Raw genomic sequence first — 21,385 nt, 5'->3', positions numbered from 1 at the left:
ACCTGGGCCTAAAGCCCAGTACCCTTAAGGTCCAGATTTCGGCTTTGAGTAGTTTTCTTGACACCCCTCTGGCCGACCACAGGTGGATTAGGAGGTTTGTTAAATCGATTTCCAGGTTAAGACCCACTGTTAGACAGACGGTTCCCCCATGGGACTTGAATGTAGTCCTAGAGAGTCTTTGTAGGTCCCCCTTTGAACCTATTGACCAATTATCAGATAAAATGCTTTCCCTTAAAGCAGTCTTCTTACTAGCTATTACCACAGCTCGTAGAATTGGGGAGATTCAGGCCCTCTCCATCAGAGAACCATTCTTGAGAATTCTGGATGACAGAGTCATTCTGAAATTAGACCCATCTTTCTTGCCAAAAGTGGTATCACCGTTTCACAGAGAGCAGGAAATAATTCTTCCCTCCTTTTGTACCTCCCCTAAGAATGCGAAAGAAGAAAAGTTCCATTGCCTCGACGTAAGAAGAACCATTCTCGCTTACCTCCAAAGGACGGAGCCGTGGAGAAGATCACAGAACCTCTTTGTTTCCTTTGGGGGAAAGAACAGAGGCAACAAGGCCTCGAAACAAACTCTAGCCCGCTGGATCAGAGACTTGATTCGAGAGACTTACTCACAGAAAGGACTTCCTTGTCCGTTCCCCTTAAGAGCCCACTCCACCAGAGCAGTCGCATCATCGTGGGCAGAGAAAGCAGATGCTTCTGTAGAGCAGATTTGCAAGGCCGCAACCTGGTCCAGTTTCTCTACATTCATTAAGCACTATAGATTAGATTCCCTGGCCAACCAGGATCTGGCATTTGGTCGCAAGGTCCTTCAGGCTGTGGTCCCCCCCTAGTGGTTGAGCTGGTAGTTCTCCAGTGGGTACTGTCATGGAGGGACGTCCTGGAAACGAAGGTTTAGTCTTACCGGTAAACGGTTTTCCAGGAGTCCGACATGACAGTACCCGTTATTTTCCCCCCCATAATTCTTTTCGGTTATTGCCAGGATCCTTAAAATTATCTTTCCGATGTGTGTCTAACATGGAAGTTTAATAAATACGTTGGATCCTATCTGGTGTAGTAATTGGAAAGAACACTGGTGGGAGGGTAGGGGAGGGGCCTTTTAACCTCTCACGCTTCCTGTCCCTACAGAGATCCAATAGGACATCCTCCAGTGGGTACTGTCATGTCGGACTCCTGGAAAACCGTTTACCGGTAAGACTAAACCTTCGTTTTGGCTACAAATTTTGTATTATATCTTCTGTGCTGGCTCTTTATCTCCTTTGGACTTTTAGCACAGCAGACTCGGGTCGTGCCTGATATTGAATTTGCGATACCCAATCAATACTTTTGTACCAGTATCAATTCGATACCAGGATTTGCCTTTTACCGATATTGTGCAGTAGCGCAGCCTAGTATCGCAGAACATGGCTTGCGCTGCTCCCAGCGCCCCATGTTCCCTCATCAGCACAGGGGAGAACGAAGCAGTCCCTCCATCCCTCCTGTGCCGATGCCACCGCGACCAATGAGAAGAGAGAGGGGAAGAGGAGGGGAGGGGCTGTGGCCACTGCGCCACCAATGAAGATAACGAACGTTTAATACAAATACAGGAGGCGGGTGCCAGTGCAGAATCACATAGCCGGCACCCGACCTCTATGACAGGGAGCTGCGATCAGCACAGGGCAGCAGGGAGAGCGTAAAGTCCTGTTAACCCTAATAGATCTCTATTAGGGTGAATAGGACAAGAGATTAAAAGATTCCAGGTTCTAGCCCCTAAGGGGGGAAATGGTCATCAAATAAAAAGTGAAGAAAAAAAAAATATATATTAGGTATAAATCACCCCCTTTCCCAATTTTACATATAAAATATATAAACAATAAATAAACATATTACACATTGCCACGTCTAAAAAAGAGCGAACTATTAAAATATAAAAAAAATCTCTTATGCGGTGAACACCATAACAGAAAAAATAAAAACCACGCAATTCGCCATGTCACCTTGTCCCCCCCCAAAAAAATAGGATGGGACTGTTCGATTATGGGCTGGATGTTCCATAAAATGCGTATTGAACGTGGTATCAAGTATCCCAATACTTTTTTTTAATGGTATCGAAATTGAATAAAAAAATTTGTATCGGGAAAACCCTACAGCAGACAGCCTCGTTTGACTTTTTTAGTCAGACCATCACAGCGACCAGTGAAAGAAGGGGACGAATGACTCGGAGCATCCCTCGTTTCTTCTTTAGTCTTGTTGTCATCCGAATTCTAGACCTACCATAATGATTACCTCGCAGATAACTTCTTCCTGTCACAGCAGCATTGAATGGACAATAGATGATCTATATAGGGGGGGGGGGGGGGGGTTATTTTGTGTTGACTGGTACTAAAGGACAATATGCTGTAATTAATCTGGTATATTACAGAATAATATTGGTGTAATAATGAAAAAAGAAAAACTACCAAAAATTGGAAAAAAAGTTTTCTATGTATGGTGTGTGTGTTTTTTATTTTTTAGATATAATTGTTTTTATGCTCCTTTCTAACAGAGGTGTCACTTTTACCCCCTTTTAACTGTATGGATTGGCAGGGGGTCAGTAGTATGGAGGAGACAAGGGAGCCATAGAAAGAGAATATAAAAAGCTTTCTATTAAGTGGCAACACCCCATCTGGAGAGTGGTGGGCTCCCCTGGGTCCACTACTTCAGACTGCCACACCTTGCTGTTCGAAGACTTAGGGGTCATTTATGATGGCCCCTTACACCAGTTAGGCGTACAGAATTTGCACGTCCCTGTTATGCGACATTCAAATGTCTTTGCACCTAAATTTAGATGCATGCAATTGTTGTTTTGCCATCCTCACCAGGGGCTAGACTTACGTTTTGTCTGTTTCCAGGCATAAATGATGTTTCAAATCTACTTCAGAGACTGGAGTAGATTTCAATCTAGGTGCAAGGACAGCCTGAGGATGTGCCTAACTCAGGGGAGCACCCAGGAATTTTGTCTGGGGGGGGTCCGGGGGTCCGAAAGGCATCCTCACCCCGCTGTGAATCCTCCTTCTGAAAATGTCAGGGGGAGGAGCTGGAGCATCTTCTCTCCTACATAGCGCCACATACCTCTTACATCCAGTGATGTCACCTTTGTTGTAGACGTTCTCTTTCCTCATCTCAATTCAGACCAGACCACCATGATGATTTTTCAGCCATCTCCCGTCTCTGCAGAGATTGACAAACTGACATTAAACAGTACATGAAATACCCCCGCTTAGTGCCCGCAGTTGAGCTAATGTCCCCATAATGTATGCCAGTGTAAAATACTCCTATATAGTGCCCCAGTAAATGCCATCATAGTGCTCCGCTCCCCCTTCCCCAGTGTCCCCCATAATATGGCAGTAAAAAAAAAGGCCTGTTCTTGGTGCCCCCAGCGGACTAAAGTGCTCCTCTCCCCCATAATATGCCAGTAAAAAATGCCCCTTCTAAGTGCCACCATATGCCCCAATAGTGCGCCACTCCCCCATAGTGCCAGTAAAAAATGCCCCCTTAGTGCCACCAGATGCCATAATGTCCCAATAAGAAAAAAAAGGCCCCTTTAGAGCCCCCACTTCCTCATAGTGCCCCCAAATAATGACCCTATAGTGCCCCCCATAATGTGTCAATAAAAAAAGCCCCTTCAGAGCCCCCAGATGCCCCCATAGTGCTCCTCTCCCCATGGTGCCCCCCCCATAATGTGCCAGTAAGAAATGCCCCCAGAGTGCCACCCCCCAAAAAAATGGGGCTGTAAGAATTGTCAGATGCCCTCATAAAGCCAGCCCCCCCCCCCGTCCCCCCCAAAAAAAAAGAAAACGCATACTTACCTCCATCAGCAGTGATGCGATGCAGGCCTCTTCCGGCTGTGTGCTGTCCTGCTCAGGTGGCGCGATAATAATGACGTCGGGGAGACACCTCTCCCTCCCCTGCCGCATCACAGTCTTTTGTATCGCTGTCCTGAGGACGGCGATACAGATGAATATGGAGATGAGCGCTTCCACAATGGAAGCGCTCATCTCCTACTGTCCCCCCACCGACGCCGCAATTACATCCAGGGCCGCGCCGCCTGTGGTGTCGCATATTGAAAAGAAGTAGTCTATTGAAAAAGAAGTGTCGCCATCAGCTTGACAGGATTTTATACAATAAGAGCAGGAAGACTTTGGAACTCTGTGATTTGCTAAATAACTTTAAAAGACATCAGGTTGCCTTCTTCAGAAAGATAGTATTACAAGATATCTGTATTGCTTGAGATGAATGCTTGTTCCTGGGAGTCTTTTGATTGCTATATTCTAAAAGAATAATCACAGAAAATAATACACTTGGGCTACTTTCACACTAGCGTTGTTGCTGGATCCGGCAGGGCTCAGCAAAAACGCTTCCGTTACTGGTATCAGATAGTGTCCGAGAGTTAAACGGATCCGTCCCCTTTGACTTAGATGTTGGGTCATGACTGATTCATTTTGCTCAGCAACCCATGATGGAAATAAAACCGCAACATGCTGCAGTTTTCACACCGGTATGAGAAAGCAACCAAACAGAACGGAATGCATTTTGGAGCATTCCGTTTTGTTCATTTATGTTTTGTCCCCATTGACTGAAGTATTGACGGATCTCAATACTTGAAAATAGAGACACTAGTGTGAAAGTGGCCTTAGACAATATATGTAAACATTATACAGTTGATATAAAAAGTCTACACACCCCTAAAATGAGACAAAGATAAATCATTTCAGAACTTTTTCCACCTTTTTAATGTGACCTATAAACTGTACAACTCAACTGAAATCTTTTAGGTAGAGGGAAGAAAAAATACTTGCATAAGTGTGCACACCCTTAAACTAATACTTTGTTGAAGCACCTTTTTGATTTTATTACAGCACTCTCAGTCTTTTTGGGTATGAGTCTATCAGCATGGCACATTTTGACTTGGCAAGATTTGCCCACTCTTCTTTGCAAAAACGCTCGAGGGCATCTCCTGTGCACAGCCCTCTTCAGATCACCCCACAGATTTTCAATCGGATTCAAGTCTGGGCTCTGGCTGGGCCATTCCAAAACTTTAATCTTCTTTTGGTGAAGCCATTCCTTTGTTGATTTGGATGTATGCTTTGGGTCGTTGTCATGCTGAAAGATGAAGTTCCTCTTCATGTTCAGCTTTCTAGCAGAAGCCTGAAGGTTTTGTGCCAATATTGACTGGTATTTGGAACTGTTCACAATTCCCTCTAGCTAAATTAAGGCCCCAGTTCCAGCTGAAGAAAAACAGCCCCTTGGCATGATGCTGCTACCACCATGCTTCACTGTGGGTATGGTGTTCTTTTGATGATGTGCAGTGTTGTTTTTGCGCTAAACATATCTTTTGGAATTATGGCCAAAAAGTTCAACCCTGGTTTCATCAGACAATAACACCTTTTCCCACATGCTTTTGGGAGACATCAGGTGTGTTTTTTCAAAATGTAGCCTGGCTAGGATGTTTTTCTTCATAAGAAAAGGCTTTCGTCTTGCTACTCTACCCCATAGCTCAGACATATGAAGAATACGGGAGATCATTGTCAAATGTACCACACAGCGAGTACTTGCCAGATATTCCTGTAGCTCCTTTAATGTTGCTGTAGGCCTCTTGGTAGCCTCCCAGACCAGTTTACTTCTAGTCTTTTCATCAATTTTGGAGGGACGTCCAGTTCTTGGTAATGGCACTGTTGTGCCATATTTTCTCCACTTGATGATGACTGTCTTCACTGTGTTCCATGGTATATCTAATGCCTCGGAAATTCTTTTATACCCTTCTCCTGACTGATACCTCAATGAGATCCCTCTGATGCTTTGAAAGCTCTCTGGGGACCATGGCTTTTGCTGTGGGATGAGACTAAGAAAATTTCAGGAAAGACCAACTAGAGCAGCTGAACTTTATTTGGGGATAATCAGAGGCACTTTAAAGGGATCCTGTCACCTCGTTTTAGCCTATAGAGATGTGGACGTGCACGGCTAGATCGCCGCTAGCATGTCCGCAATATACCTGTCCCATAGCGCTGTGTTCTTTTTATTGTGTTTAAAAAAATTATTTTATAGATATGTAAATGAGCCTGGTAAGGAGCCCAAGGGACTGTACTAACATTCTTGGAGCTCAGTTTATTTTTCAATTGAGTGGTACAGTTTATAGGTCACATTAAAGGTGGAAAAAGTTCTGAAATGATTTATCTTTGTCATTTTTTTTACATCACAGAAGCCTGAGATTTTAACAGAGGTGTGTAGACTTTTTAGATCCGCTGTATATGGACTAAGCCCTCACTCTGTTATAATAAAATCGGAGACTCTCAGCCATCTATATTTTGATCAAAACACATCTGTGACCGCCTACCAGCCCCAAGACCTGCTCTAAGCCTATCTATGCAGTTGGGCATCTACATTCAGGAGAGCAGACCCTGCACACAAAGGTAACAAGAAGCAGTGCACTATATGTGCAGGGTCTGCTCTCCTGAATGTAGATGCCCAACGGCACAGATAGATTTAGAGTACGACCTGCCTGACTGAGACCACCTTGGTGGCACTGGTAGGCGGGCACAGACTTGTTTTGATCAAAAGATTTTATCATATCAGAGTGAGGGCTTAGTCCATATATAATGTTTGTATCTATTGTATAAATATTAACATAAGTAATATAGTATAAACATTGTATAAATGTAACCATCCACATGTTCATGTATTACATAATGCAGGATGTGGTGAAAGGTCCTCTTTAAGGGCAATTTTGTCTTCCTTTAGAATAATACCACAGGTTAATAGGTTAAATTACGTGGGGTTTTTTATAGGCCAAAGACTACCAGAACTGCTTTTCGTCAGAGGAGCTCAAATCTAGGCCAGAGAGGTAGATTTGAGTGTCATCATAGAGGTGGCATTGCAAGACATGGGATTCTGAGATGTCCCAGGTCGAATGTATAAACTGTTATAATGTTCCAGAACAGTGCTTTTAGGGGCACCACAAGAGAGCTCGTCATGAGGTGGTGTGTGAATGGGAGACATTGAATATTTGGTTGGTGAGGTATGAGTTGCGCTGCTCCCAGCATCTGGACGCCGCACGTGCCAGAAGCTGGGAGCAGCGCAACTTCAATCAGCAGCATTCACAGACTTGAAAAAGGGGTCCACAGAACCCCAAAACGCGTTGTCACGATAACAAAAATAATTTAAAAAAAAATTATTGGTTCGAAACAAACTCTGGTTGTGTTTTGCGCCTATGGTCCACCCTCCACTCGACCCCAGAGTCCAGTTGATACATACTTCATACACTGACCCAGACGGCGGCTTGGCCCCCACCAAAGGTGAACACGGATGTAACCGGCAGCACCAACCAGCAACACTTAAACCACTCCTACTCGCCTCCAGTACAGTTGCACTGAACATTAGGTGCAACGACAGCAGGTGAGCAACACCATTCTTCCTGAATTGGAAGCCTGTTCTGAACCTACTCACCCTATGAGCGCCTTTTTCCTCCTTTTGGCCACCTCTTTCCAGATTATTTATATATATATATATATATATATATATATATATATACATATACACAGTTTTCAGCAATACATTTTACATGTTTGGGCAACCCTTTCTTAATTCAGACCCCAAAATTAATATATTCTCAGAACACCCCCCAAAATTAATACAGATCTCCAGAGTAGTTCCCAGAATTATACAGACCTCCAGACCCTAGAACAGCCGCTAAATTTATATAGACCCCACGTTTTGTAAAGTCCCCAGATCAGCCTCTAAATTCATACAGACCCCAGATCACTGCACACACCCCTTTCAACCCTTCCATCTGTCCACTAAATGCAGGTTTCAGGCCACACGATAAAAAATAAAATAAAAAATCACCTCTCCTCTTGTGCTCCAGGTGTCACCAACATTCTGGACCAATGCTCTCTTGATGCAGCACACTATGTCCTGAAGCTGTACACTGTCATGAACCAGAGCGGTGCTGGTGCCAGGAGAAGAGGACCAGGGAACGGGGAGTAATGTAAGTGGTAGTGCTCCCTGGGCCTCATGTACTAATGAGCACTTCCACAATGGAACAGCTAGTTACAGTTAGGCCTCTTTCACACTTGCGTTGTCCGGATCCGGCGTGTGCTCCACTTGCCGGAATTACACGCCGGATACGGAAAAACGCAAGTGTACTGAAAGCATTTGAAGACGGATCCGTCTTCAAAATGCTTTCAGTGTTACTATGGCACCCAGGACGCTATTAAAGTCCTGGTTGCCATAGTAGTAGTGGGGAGCGGGGGAGCAGTATACTTACAGTCCGTGCGGCTCCCGGGGCGCTCCAGAATGACATCAGAGCGCCCCATGCGCATGGATCATGTGATCCATGCGATCCAGCATCCATGCGCTTGGGGCGCCCTGACGTCACTCTGGAGCGCCCCGGGAGCCGCACGGACGGTAAGTATGCTGCTCCCCGCTCCCCACTACACTTTACCATGGCTGCCAGGACTTTAGCGTCCCGGCAGCCGTGGTAACCATTGAGAAAAAGCTAAACGTCGCATCCGGCAATGTGCCGAAACGACGTTTAGCTTAAGGCCGGATCCGGATCAATGCCTTTCAATGGGCGTTCATTCCGGATCCGGCCTTGCGGCAAGTGTTCCGGATTTTTGGCCGGAGCAAAAAGCGCAGCATGCTGCGCTATTTGCTGCGGCCAAAAAACGTTCCGTTCCGGAACGGAAGACATCCTGATGCATCCTGAAGGACGGACTGTCCATTCAGAATGCATTAGGATAATCCTGATCAGTATTCTTCCGGCATAGAGCCCCGACGACGGAACTCTATGCCGGAAGAAAAGAACGCAGGTGTGAAAGAGCCCTTAAGAAAGGACATTTTTTATTTTTCCTAAAATGTTGCACCCCCTCCCCCGTATGAGTAGTTAGGTGACAACATAGACAGGTGCCTGCCATTTCTTACCCATCTTCTCCAATCTTTTTAGAGATGTCTTGTAAACTTTTTCAACCAGATGTGCATCAACAACTCATTCTACAAATGTGTTGTGAAGATCAGACTTTGTTAGAGCCCTGTTATTTACATGAAACAGGTTACCCATTCGTACCTTATCTCACCGATTGAAAACACTTGACTATGGGTACTTTCACACTAGCGGCAGGGGAATCCAGCAGGTTATTCCGTTCGTACTTTGTCTGGCTGCCTCTCGCCGTGCGCTGCCTTGCTGCCGCCGGAACTCCGCCCCTGCCCCCATTATAGTCAATGGGGACTGAGCGGCAGTCCGGGGACACACGTGAACTAGCGGCAGGACGGATCCAACAGGCTGTTCACCCTGTTATGCACTGATCAGATATTGATGGCCTATCCAGAGGCTACACCATTAATAATAAAATCCAAGGAGACCCCTTTACTCTTCACAAATAAAAATGTGTGCATGTCATGGTGTATTGGGACATCCATAGTACAAGAGCACAGTTACAGTGCTTATACTGCATGCAGTGCTGCTGAATCAGACATTTACGGTTCTTGAACTATAGTGGGTCTGTATATGTATATCTGTAGCGAAGATTCATCTAGGTCAGGGATGGCCAACCTGAGTCTCTCCAGCTGTTGCCAAACTAGAATGCCCATCATGCCCAGACTGCCAACAGCTATCAGCTTACAGCAGGGCATTGTGGGAGTTGTTAGTTTTACAACAGCTGGAGAGCCGCATGTTGGCCATGCCTGATCTATGTAATGGCTGTTTGCAAATGGCCTTAGGCTATTTTCACACTAGCTGCAGGACGGATCCGACAGGCTGTTCACCCTGTCGGATCCGTCCTGCTGCTATTTCGCAGTGCCGCCGGACCGCCATTCCGTCCCCATTGGCTATAGTGGAGACAGGGGACTGAGCTCCGGCGCAGCACGGCAAAAGGCCGCCGGACAAAAGTACTGCATGTCCGACTTTTTAGTCTGGCAGCCTCTCACCGCAAACTGCCGTGCTGCACCCGAGCTCCGCCCCCATCCCCATTATAGTCCGGTGGCACGGCGAAATAGAGGCTGGACGGATCAGACAGGGTGAACAGCCTGTCGGATCCGTCCTGCCGCTAGTGTGAAAGTACCCTAAGGCTGCCAGTACAGCCAGGTTTTCAGATTCAGTTTGGTCTGGATGAGAAAGCATAAAAGGCAGGTTCTACTTACCCACTTGTCTCTAGTCCTTAATTAGGTCATTAGAAGAAGTGTTATTTTCTTGTATTTTTTTTCTTTCAGGGAGCACACACAAGGCTCACTCCACCATGACTCTCTACATGCAGTCGTCAAGGGTCATATCCACATCAATTACTAGAAGTCAGTCATTTGCAGGCGTTAACTCAAACTACGAAAAGACCAGGTTTGTAAACTTTTGTGATATTTTATTATCGGACCCCATTTCCTACATATACAGGTCCTTCTAAAAAAATGTGCATATTGTGATAAAGTTCATTATTTTCTGTAATGTCCTGATAAACATTAGACTTTCATATATTTTAGATTCATTACACACCAACTGAAGTAGTCCAAGCCTTTTATTGTTTTAATATTGATGATTTTGGCATACAGCTCATGAAAACCCAAATATCCGATCTAAAAAAATTAGCATATTTCATCCGACCAATAAAAGATAAGTGTTTTTAATACAAAAAAAGTCAACCTTCAAATAATTCTGTTCAGTTATGCACTCAATACTTGGTCGGGAATCCTTTTGCAGAAATGACTGCTTCAATACGGCGTGGCATGGAGGCAATCAGCCTGTGGCACTGCTGAGGTGTTATGGAGGCCCAGGATGCTTCGATAGCGGCCTTAAGCTCATCCAGAGTGTTGGGTCTTGCGTCTCTCAACTTTCTCTTCCCAATATCCCACAGATTCTCTATGGGGTTCAGGTCAGGAGAGTTGGCAGGCCAATTGAGCACAGTAATACCATGGTCAGTAAACCATTTACCAGTGGTTTTGGCACTGTGAGCAGGTGCCAGGTCGTGCTGAAAAATGAAATCTTAATCTCCATAAAGCTTTTCATCAGATGGAAGCATGAAGTGCTCCAAAATCTCCTGATAGCTAGCTGCATTGACCCTGCCCTTGATAAAACACAGTGGACCAACACCAGCAGCTGACATGGCACCCCAGAGCATCACTGACTGTGGGTACTTGACACTGGACTTCAGGCATTTTGGCATTTCCCTCTCCCCAGTCTTCCTCCAGACCTCTGGCACCTTGATTTCCGAATGACATGCAACAGTCCAGTGCTGCTTCTCTGTAGCCCAGGTCAGGCGCTTCTGCCGTTGTTTCTGGTTCAAAAGTGGCTTGACCTGGGGAATGCGGTACCTGTAGCCCATTTCCTGCACACTTTCTACTCCAGACTCAGTCCACTGCTTCCGCAGGTCCCCCAAGGTCTGGAATCGGTCCTTCTCCACAATCTTCCTCATGGTCCGGTCACCTCTTCTCGTTGTGCAGCGTTTTCTGCCACACTTTTTCCTTCCCACAGACTTCCCACTGAGGTGCCTTGATACAGCACTCTGGGAACAGCCTATTCGTTCAGAAATTTCTTTCTGTGTCTTACCCTCTTGCTTGAGGGTGTCAATGATGGCAGTCAGGTCGGCAGTCTTACCCATGATTGCGGTTTTGAGTAATGAACCAGGCTGGGAGTTTTTAAAAGCCTCAGGAATCTTTTGCAGGTGTTTAGAGTTAATTAGTTGATTCAGATGATTAGGTTAATAGCTCGTTTAGAGAACCTTTTTTTATGATATGCTAATTTTTTGAGATAGGAATTTTGGGTTTTCATGAGCTGTATGCCAAAATCATCAATATTAAAACAATAAAAGGCTTGAACTACTTCAGTTGGTGTGTAATGAATCTAAAATATATGAAAGTCTAATGTTTATCAGTACATTACAGAAAATAATGAACTTTATCACAATATGCTAATTTTGAGAAGGACCTGTATTTGTGTACTTTGTAGAAACACAGAAAGCCTTCAAATGTTCAAAGCTCAGGTCCTTTCCGCCTTTTAATGGCAGCATGTATACAGGTAACAAGTATACAGGATGCAAAAAGCAAAATAACACAAAAGATAAATGAAATCCTGCTTGTCCAAGCACTGGCTAAACATCATATTTTCCCTCTGTGTCTTAAATACAATAAACCACAACCTGCACACAAACGTATTTTCTTTCCGTGTCCGTTGCATTTTTTGTGTGTTTTGCGTATACGGAACCATTCATGCACACTGACATCATCCGTATTTCTTGCGGACTGCTAAATACATACGGTCGTGTGCATGAGGCCTTAGTTTGCATGCCGCATGTCAGCAGCCTCTCTGCTCTGCCCAGAGATCTTCCCCAGTGTACATAGGATTTTAAGTAGGCCTCAGTACAGCTGCATTTGCCAATGAGCCCACTGCATAGAAACGCAGGAACTGGACTAAGACTTGAGGCTTCATCCCACCCACAACTCTACAAAAGCCTCCTAGCTTCAAGTCCCTGAACACTGATTTTAAAGAAATGGTATTCCTTGAATATTCTAGGTGATATACTACCCTCCGTATGAGGCCTCATGCCTTTTCAGTTTCCATTCCGTTTTTTGCGTTCCATATACGGAACCGTTCATTTCAATGGGTCCGCAAAAAAACGGAATGTACTCCGTATGCATTCAGTTTCCGTATTTGTTTTTCCGTTCTGTTCAAAGATAGAACATGTCCTTCTATTGTCCGCATAACGGTCAAGGATAGTTCTGTTCTATTAGGGGCTAGATGTTCCGTTCCGCAAAAAACTGAATGCACACGGATTTCATCCGTATTTTTTGCAGATCTGTTTTTGCGCACTGCAAAATGCTGAAAAAGCCATACGATCATGTGCAATAGGCCCAAGTGATCTTTCTTTCATTAATTAGACCTAAAGTTTTGTATGCGGATCTATTAGCCTAAGTCTTTATGGGACGGCCTTGATGCTAAGGCACAACTTTGCTGCTTCTGAAGTGTCTCCAGATGTCAGACATGATTTGTATTAAACTATCTACATGAGGCCTTCTGGGAAGTCTTTCCACAGGTGTATGGAGTGTCTGTCATTTTGTTACCAATCACCCCAGAGAGCATTTGCAAGGTCAGGCGAGGGAGGGTGTTCCCCCTCTTCTCATTGGCTGGTGTGATCACAGGATTTTGATGATTGTTGCTATGGCAGCCGGAGGTCTTACAAACACCTCCAGGTGTGCCAGTTATGAAAGCCTATCCGGTCCTGCAACAGGCTGTCAGTGTAAAACAGAAACAATATATTACAATACAGTATGTATTGTAATGCATTGTGCCAGCAATCTGACCATCAGAAGTTGAAGTCCCACCGTGGGACTAACATAAAAAGTAAAAAAAAAAAAAGGGGTTTAGAAAAATAATTTTTTTTTTAAGTTTCACGTAAAAAAAAGCATGCCCACTCATCCCATTTACTATTAAAAGGAATAAATTAAATAAATACATATATGGTATCTCTGCATACGTAATGACCTTCTATATAAGTACAGCGAAATGTAAAAAGTCAAGATGGCCCATTTGCAATTCTTTGGTTACTTCACCTCCCGCAAAAAAAAAAAAAGTTATCAAAAAGTCATACACAACCCAAAATAGTATCAATGAAAAGTACAGCTTGCCCCACAGAAAATGAGCCCTCACACAGCTTCATACACATAACAGCAAATAAGTTATAGGGGTCAGAATATGGCGATGAAAAGAAAAAAACATTTTTTTTCCCCCCAGTATTAAAACACAAGAAAAACTATACATATGTGGTATATCCGTAAGCATACTGACCTGGAGAATGAAAGTAAAAGATCAGTTTTACTGCTTAGGGAATGCCATAGAAACAAAAACATACGCCATAGGAAACAAATTTATGAAGAGGTGCAGGCCTCTCCATAACTTTGGCGCTTCTAACGCCAGTTCTAAATGTAGGACAGCTTGCAAGCTGTCTTACATTTAGCCTTTTTTCTACGCTTAAGTTGGGCGTATTTCAGATTAGTAAATTGACATTTTTGTGCTGTCACGTGGCTGACTAAGGGGCTATTCACATGACCGTTTTTAGTAGCAAACAGCGGCCATCAAAAAATAGCATATGTCCTATTTTCGGCAAAACAGACCTTATTGAAATCAATTGGGCTTTTTTTTTTAATGGCCATTTATGTTTACTCTCTTTTTATTGGAAGAAACCAAAATCGATAATGGCTAGCGACAATTGATACATAGAGTATTACATTAGAACCTTTAGAGTCCTGCATATAGATTAACAATGAGAAATTTTTTATCAATACAACAAATACAAAGAATGAATATAATCATCAAAAAATGAGTACAGATATAGACTCCCTTCGTAACATTGCGACCATGTTATACATTCCATAAAGCATTGTGGCCTAAGGAACCACATATCAATTTCAGGATATTCTTGCGGCTAAACTGACAACTCACTAGGAGGTGTCGCCCTTTAGAACAACACTGACATGGGGGGAGAAACAAGAGACATAAGGAAGGAGGGGGGTGGAAGGGAAGAAAACATCGATAGATATTAAAACATATGAGCCTGACCTAAAGATTGCGTGAAAGATCTTACAAATTCTAAAACTCATTAAGCTCCTAGTAAATCAACAAATCCCGAAGAGTCCAGAAACTGGAGCAGGGGGTCACAGCTATGTGCAAATGATTCAGCTCTTGTTCGTTTGCTATCAACTCTTCCATACGTAGAATAAACCTTAACTCTCTTGACCATTCAAGTAGTGTAGGTGTCGAACTGGACTTCCAATGTCTAGGAATACCCATCCTTGCCGCAGCTAGAAAGTGCCTCAGGACTCCTTTCTTGACCTGGGCAAGAGAGCCAGGAATCGGGGATAGAAGGGTAAGTTGTGTAGTGTTAGGCTGCTTTCACACTAGCGTTCGGGTTTCCGTTCGTGAGCTCCGTTTGAAGGAGCTCACGAGCGGACCCGAACGCAGCCGTCCAGCCCTGATGCAGTCTGAATGGAGGCGGATCCGCTCAGACTGCATCAGTCTGGCGGCGTTCAGCCTCCGCTCCGCTCGCCTCCGCACGGACAGGCGGACAGCTGAACGCTGCTTGCAGCGTTCGGGTGTCCGCCTGGCCGTGCGGAGGCGTGCGGATCCGTCCAGACTTACAATGTAAGTCAATGGGGACGGATCCGTTTGAAGATGCCACAATGTGGCTCAATCTTCAAGCGGATCCGTCCCCCATTGACTTTACATTGAAAGTCTGGACGGATCCGTCCCAGGCTATTTTCACACTTAGCTTTTTTTAGCTAATATAATGCAGACGGATCCGTTCTGAACGGAGCCTCCGTCTGCATTATTATGGGCGGATCCGTTCAGAACGGATCCGCCCGAACGCTAGTGTGAAAGTAGCCTTAGGAATCGTTCTGTGTGAGTATTTGGCAAAAATCTGCAAAATTCGCTCCCAGAATGAATGAATTTTTGGACAGCTCTACCAAATATGTAATAAGGAACCCCTCTCGTTTTCGCACCTCCAGCACCTGTCTGACACATTGGGGAACATTTGATGCAATTTAGTAGGGCAATAGTACCACCTGGAGAGAATCTTATAATTCTTTTCTTTGTTAATGGTCATTTAGACAGTTGTCAACCCATCTAACAGCCATTAAAAAAATAATAAAAACTCATCCTCTTGAGCTCAAGTTCACTTGCTTTGCACTGGAGGGAGCAGAACCTGACACTCCCAGGATTGTGATGACCTAACGTTAAGGGCCAGTTCCTATTCAAATTAATAGAAGGCTGTTTCGAAGTGTTTTTGGAGCTGAATTTGAGGCTAAAATGCTCCAAAATCAGCGCCAAAAACCTCTGTGTGAACTGGCCCTAAAGCTTCAGGTCCTGCTCCCTCCAGTGTGGAATAAGTGGGTGAGGTGAATAATTTATTTATTAATTATGAACCCAGCAGAATGGAGGGCACTGTTGGGGGGGGGGGGGGAATGTATATCCTGGGGGGCACTATTGGGGAGGTATTTTATATACATGTGGCACTGGTGGGGCATTTATATACTGGGACCACTATGGGGGGCATTACAAACACTGGGAGCACTACAGGGGGGCTATTATAGATACTGGAGGCATTATGGTGGCTATTTATGCTGGGGGCACTCTAGGGGTTTGTAATATATTCTGATGGCACTGCAGGGGTTGGGTTGTTAAAAAAACTGACATTCAAACTTATTTTTTATTTTATTTTTAATGGCCAAGGAAAACTGATGCAAAACTGCCATTAAAACCAACAAAAGGAAAATAAATGCATGTACACATGGATGAAGAATGGCCATTAAAGACTAAATGTGTCCGTTTTTTATAATTTTTTATTTATTTTTTTCACTGTTGTGAAAATGTAGCCTTAGGTTGCCAGATAATTGTCTCATAGTCTGGGTATTGTTTTGTATTACCCAAATAATGTTTTGCGTTGTCCTTTTTTTTTTTTTTTTTTTTTTTTTTTTTTTTTATATAACTTATCACATTCGGCAATTGGCAGTGGAAAAAACTAAAGCTACTTTATTTTAAGAATGTATCTTATTTGTGCTATTTGTAACATACAGTGTGACTTAGTGTGCTGTACATCCATCTAAAGTTTAAATGATGTGATTTTAAACAAAAATTGTGTTAAATGTGGGGGTTGCTGTTATTTTCCTCTTTCTTGGGTTGAAATACATAGGCACTTTCAGACATGTTCTCTTCATTGCTTCTATGCACCTTTTCACACGTGTCTTATTTATTTGATCTGCTCTGTTGCTTAGGCTACTTTCACACTCGAGTTTTGGCTTTCCGTTTGTGAGATCCGTTCAGGGCTCTCACAAGCGGTCCAAAACGGATCAGTTTTGCGATGGGCAACTAAACCAGTTCTGCTTTTCACCAATGACATCTGTCCACCCAATTCAGCCTGTTATCCTGCAAGTTGATCTAGAGCAGGGGTGCACAACCTGCGGCCCGGGGGCCAAATGCGGCCCTCAATATAATTCTGTGCGGCCCTCAACCATCTGGTGACAGACATGTATGTCTATGTCTTGTGGCTGCTCACATGCGTTTTTCATGTATTCTCCCATTAGATGGGAGTCCTGGATGTGTAAGCAGACATTTATGGTGTATACTGTATGTACAATATGCAATAAATACAGTATATCAGCTGGTAATACCCCTTTAACCTTTATTTTCGGCCCATGGGATTCCTTCAGTCTCACAATGTGGCCGGCAACCTGAAAAGGTTCTGCACCCCTGATCTAGAGGAAGGCAAAAAACCCTCATGAGGTAGAAGCCAATTTTTCCTCATTTTAGGGGGAAAACAAATTCCTTCCTAACTCCAATTAGGCAATCTGATTGTATGTAATTGTATGTATTTCTTCTTTTAGACATCGACAGGCCTTCCATACACCAACTGTTTCTCGAAAGTCTGGATCTAAAGTTCGTAGAATGTTCTCTATGTCACACAAGTCCCCTCCTCCTAAGGTTCCTCAGCCTGACAGAGTGGACGAGGTCTATAATGCACTGAAAAGGGGACTGGGGTAAGAGTACACGTGGTACACAAAACTTTAAACATTTTGTAACTAACAGCTGTCATTTTGCAAGATTTTCTTTTCTTTTTTTTTCTCCTGTCTCAATGACATACAGTATTTTACCAATTATGCATTTTTTTTTCTCATTAACTACAATGTTCAGGCTTTTTAATTGCACCTTTTGAGTAATTAGGGTAACTAAACTTTGGTAAAGCAAAGGGGCAGAAGCACTGTTCTATATGCCGTGTTCCTTCAGTGTGGAGTATGGAATCCATATATGTGGATGTGGATCAGTATACCATCACGCTCGGACAGCCCAGCAGAGCCGAAGAAAGGAGACGTAGGGCAGTGCTTCTGCCCCTTCGTTTTACCAACAATTAGTTACGCCTCAGCCTACAGTTTGTTTTATCTCCCCCTACTTTATCCCACCAGACCAGCAACCTGCAGTATTCTGTTCAGTCAGTGCTAGGTTGTCACAGGCTTTCCATAAACAGCCCTTGATGGAAATGCTGGGTATGGTTCCTATCACCAATAATACCCACGTGTGTTCATTGGGAATATAGAGTGCACCCAATCTTCACAGAGGAAGAGCAGCCGTCTTCATAGAAACTGGAAAGCAGTTGGGATCTATCTAGTGAATCCCCGGGAAACATTGGGCCGAATTTAATCAGAACTGTCTAGCAATAAAAAGGTCACTGTCAGCCAGAGCAAATAGAACTTATTTTCCAGAGCCGTTTAAGAAATAAAAGCTGTGCTTTGATTGGGTGCCATGGGCAACAAAGAAAGTTTTACTACTAGTCATTTTTGAGAAATGAGGCCTGAGGATTCTAATTTAGACTCCTAGTAACTTAGGCTACTTTCACACTAGCGTTCGGGTTTCCGTTCGTGAGCTCCGTTTGAAGGAGCTCACGAGCGGACCCGAACGCAGCCGTCCAGCCCTGATGCAGTCTGAATGGAGGCGGATCCGCTCAGACTGCATCAGTCTGGCGGCGTTCAGCCTCCGCTCCGCTCGCCTCCGCACGGACAGGCGGACAGCTGAACGCTGCTTGCAGCGTTCGGGTGTCCGCCTGGCCGTTCGGAGGCGTGCGGATCCGTGCGGATCCGTCCAGACTTTCAATGTAAGTCAATGGGGACGGATCCGTTTGAAGATGCCACAATGTGGCTCAATCTTCAAGCGGATCCGTCCCCCATTGACTTTACATTGAAAGTCTGGACGGATCCGTCCCAGGCTATTTTCACACTTAGCTTTTTTTTGCTAATATAATGCAGACGGATCCGTTCTGAACGGAGCCTCCGTCTGCATTATTATGAGCGGATCCGTTCAGAACGGATCCGCCCGAACGCTAGTGTGAAAGTAGCCTTACAATAAACCTACAGCTCATTAAACCCCCCATTACCAACAATCTGGGATGGCAGAACACTGGTAAAAATAAATCCCAGCTAGCCAAAAACTATAAAAGTGTAAAAAAATTTATAAAATAGTGACCAAGAGTCAAACAAAAGATCCACAGAAATATTAGTAAATAGATATCACCCAAGTGTAGCTGGTGGTCAGACCATAGGAAGTAAGGAAAGCAAAGGCTACAGATGTATCGCCACCACTCTGTGGCTTCCTCAACCCTTGGTATCGATTAAAAACCACCCTGCAAAGCATGAGCCCTCACACAGCTCCATAGACTTAAGTATCAACAAGTTTTAGTGACAATACAAAGAAAATAGTTTTTATTTTTAAGTATTAAAACACAAGAAAAGCCATAAAAATGTGTTATCTCTGTAATCGTACTGACCTGCAGAATAAAGGTAAAAAAAAAAGAAACCCATGAAACTGTGGCAGCCATAAATGTAAGGTGCAGCAAACATAGCTTTTGCACAGAGCGCCGTACATGTCCAGCTCACTGATTGGGTAGGCACAGGAGCAGTGCCTGCTAGATCAGTACAGAGGCCTAGATGTATCCCCCAGCATGCCTGAAAATTCTGATACTGGCAAATGAATCCCTTAGATGCCTCAGTCAATGCTGTCTGCAGCATGTAAGAAGTTTACAGATGGAGGGGGCTCCCTCTTACTCCATTGGTTCCCCACAATGTGATTGTGGGGCGTCTCTGGTTGCCATGACACCCAAAAGCTTTACAAAGGCCTCAGGTCCTACCATGTACAGAAGCCTGTAAGACCCAGCATGTATTGTATTGTATTGTATTGTATTGTATTGCATTAAAACGTGGATCAGACCCTCATAAGTTGAGGTCCCATAGTGGGACTAAAATAGAAAGTAAAAAAGTGTTTTATAAAAATAAAAGTTTAAAGTGTGAAAAAGCACCACTTTCCCCCCTCCTCAATCCATTTACAATTGAAAAAAAATAAACATATTAGGTATCACTGTGTCTATGACCTGCTCTATAAAGTTATCACATTATCTTCCCAGCAAAGTAAACGCTGAAAAAAAAAAACAAAAAAAACACTATACCTAGAACAGTCAATTTTTAGTCACCCCCCCCCCCCCCAAAAAAAAATAAAAAAATAAAATCTTATCAAGCAATCAAAAAGTCATGTGTACCCTAAATTGGTATGAATGTAAACGTCACATCATGCAAAAAACAAGCCTTCACACAAAGGCAACAGAAGAAAAATATAAAAAATGAAGACAGAAACTTGATCTTTTTTTTTTTTTTTGAAAATGCTTTAATTGTGCAAAAGTGGCAAAACTTAAAAAACTAGTATCTTTAAAATCATATAGAATAAGGCTACTGCACACTAACGTATTTAGTTTCAGTGTCCGTTGTTTTTTTTTTGGGTTTTTTTTTCGTGTGCTGTCTGTAAAAATAGAACAGGTCCTATTCTTGTCCGTTTTGTGGACAAAGATGGATGTTTGTGTGTCTAAATCATGACAAATCATGGATGTTTGTGTGTCTTTACATGGGAGGTTTATGCTGTGCCAAGTAAATGTACCATTAAAACGCATCCATGTTCCTTTTCCATCTTCCATTTTCTTTTAACGTTAGATACTTTTCTTTCATGAAAAACTAATTTGATTTTACAAATTTCCGCAAAAAAAATGGATGACATCAGACTTCGTCATTTTTTTTTTTACAATGGATCCGCAAAAAAAATGGATGACATCAGACTTCGTCATTTTTTTTTTTTTTTTGCGGATCCACAATTTTCCGACCGCAAAACACATACGGTCGTGTGTATGTAGCCTAAGGGTAATGTCATTTTTCCCACACAATGCATGCTGCAATAACAAAACCCAGCATCCCAACCTTTAGCAATGTCACCTGTTTAATTAGTGCTTAGGCTTTGTCTGCACTATAGGGGCCCCCGGGGGATTCTGTCGGGGCAGGGCAGTTCTAAGTCAAAATTACCAGAACCCCTGAACTCCCATGAAGTCACTGAGGTTTGAAGAAAATCAGTGTCCGTATAAAGGCTAATTTGACATGGCTGTCATGGCTCCATTATAGACAGAAGCCATGATGCTTGTGTGAACAGAGCACTAGCTTTCTATGTGCTGGTAATCTGTGTAATCCTATAATTGCAGAGAGTAAGTCAATCAGGGGTTTTATCAGGGAAAATTATTTTTGGCTTGTGAAGTGCATGACTTGTAATACACTCAGGTCAGCGTGGTCCGCTTTTATCATGGATGTTTGTGTGTCTTTACATGGGAGGTTTATGCTGTGCCAAGTAAATGTACCATTAAAACACATCCATGTTCCTTTTCCATCTTCCATTTTCTTTTAAAGTTAGATACTTTTCTTTCATGAAAAACTAATTTGTTTGCCTAGAAGGTTTTATTTTTCACAATGACCGTTTTAGGCCTCATGCACACGACCGTGGTGTGTTTTGCGGTCCGCAATTTGCGCACCGGCA

At 43.5% G+C, this 21,385-nt stretch overlaps 1 protein-coding gene across 7 annotated transcripts in view; it reads left to right on the top strand.

The window, feature by feature from the left end:
- Positions 1-21,385, top strand: part of RIPOR1 (RHO family interacting cell polarization regulator 1) — a 289,814-nt gene that overhangs the window by 113,275 nt on the left and 155,154 nt on the right. For 5 of the 7 annotated variants that reach the window (XM_044271143.1, XM_044271138.1, XM_044271137.1 and 2 more), the window contains exons 2-3: positions 10,228-10,348; positions 17,380-17,532. In XM_044271143.1, coding sequence (XP_044127078.1) covers positions 10,254-10,348; positions 17,380-17,532 — 248 coding nt within the window. In that variant the 5' untranslated portion in view covers positions 10,228-10,253. Of the gene's footprint in view, positions 1-7,885; positions 8,009-10,227; positions 10,349-17,379; positions 17,533-21,385 lie in introns of all 7 variants that reach the window. The other 2 variants (XM_044271141.1, XM_044271142.1) reach the window with 1 other exon arrangement.

This window comes from Bufo gargarizans, chromosome 10 (genome assembly GCF_014858855.1).
Source record: "Bufo gargarizans isolate SCDJY-AF-19 chromosome 10, ASM1485885v1, whole genome shotgun sequence".
Classification (NCBI taxonomy): domain Eukaryota; kingdom Metazoa; phylum Chordata; class Amphibia; order Anura; family Bufonidae; genus Bufo; species Bufo gargarizans.
Note: the sequence above shows the minus strand (reverse complement) of the source record. Positions and strands in the feature narration are given on the sequence as shown.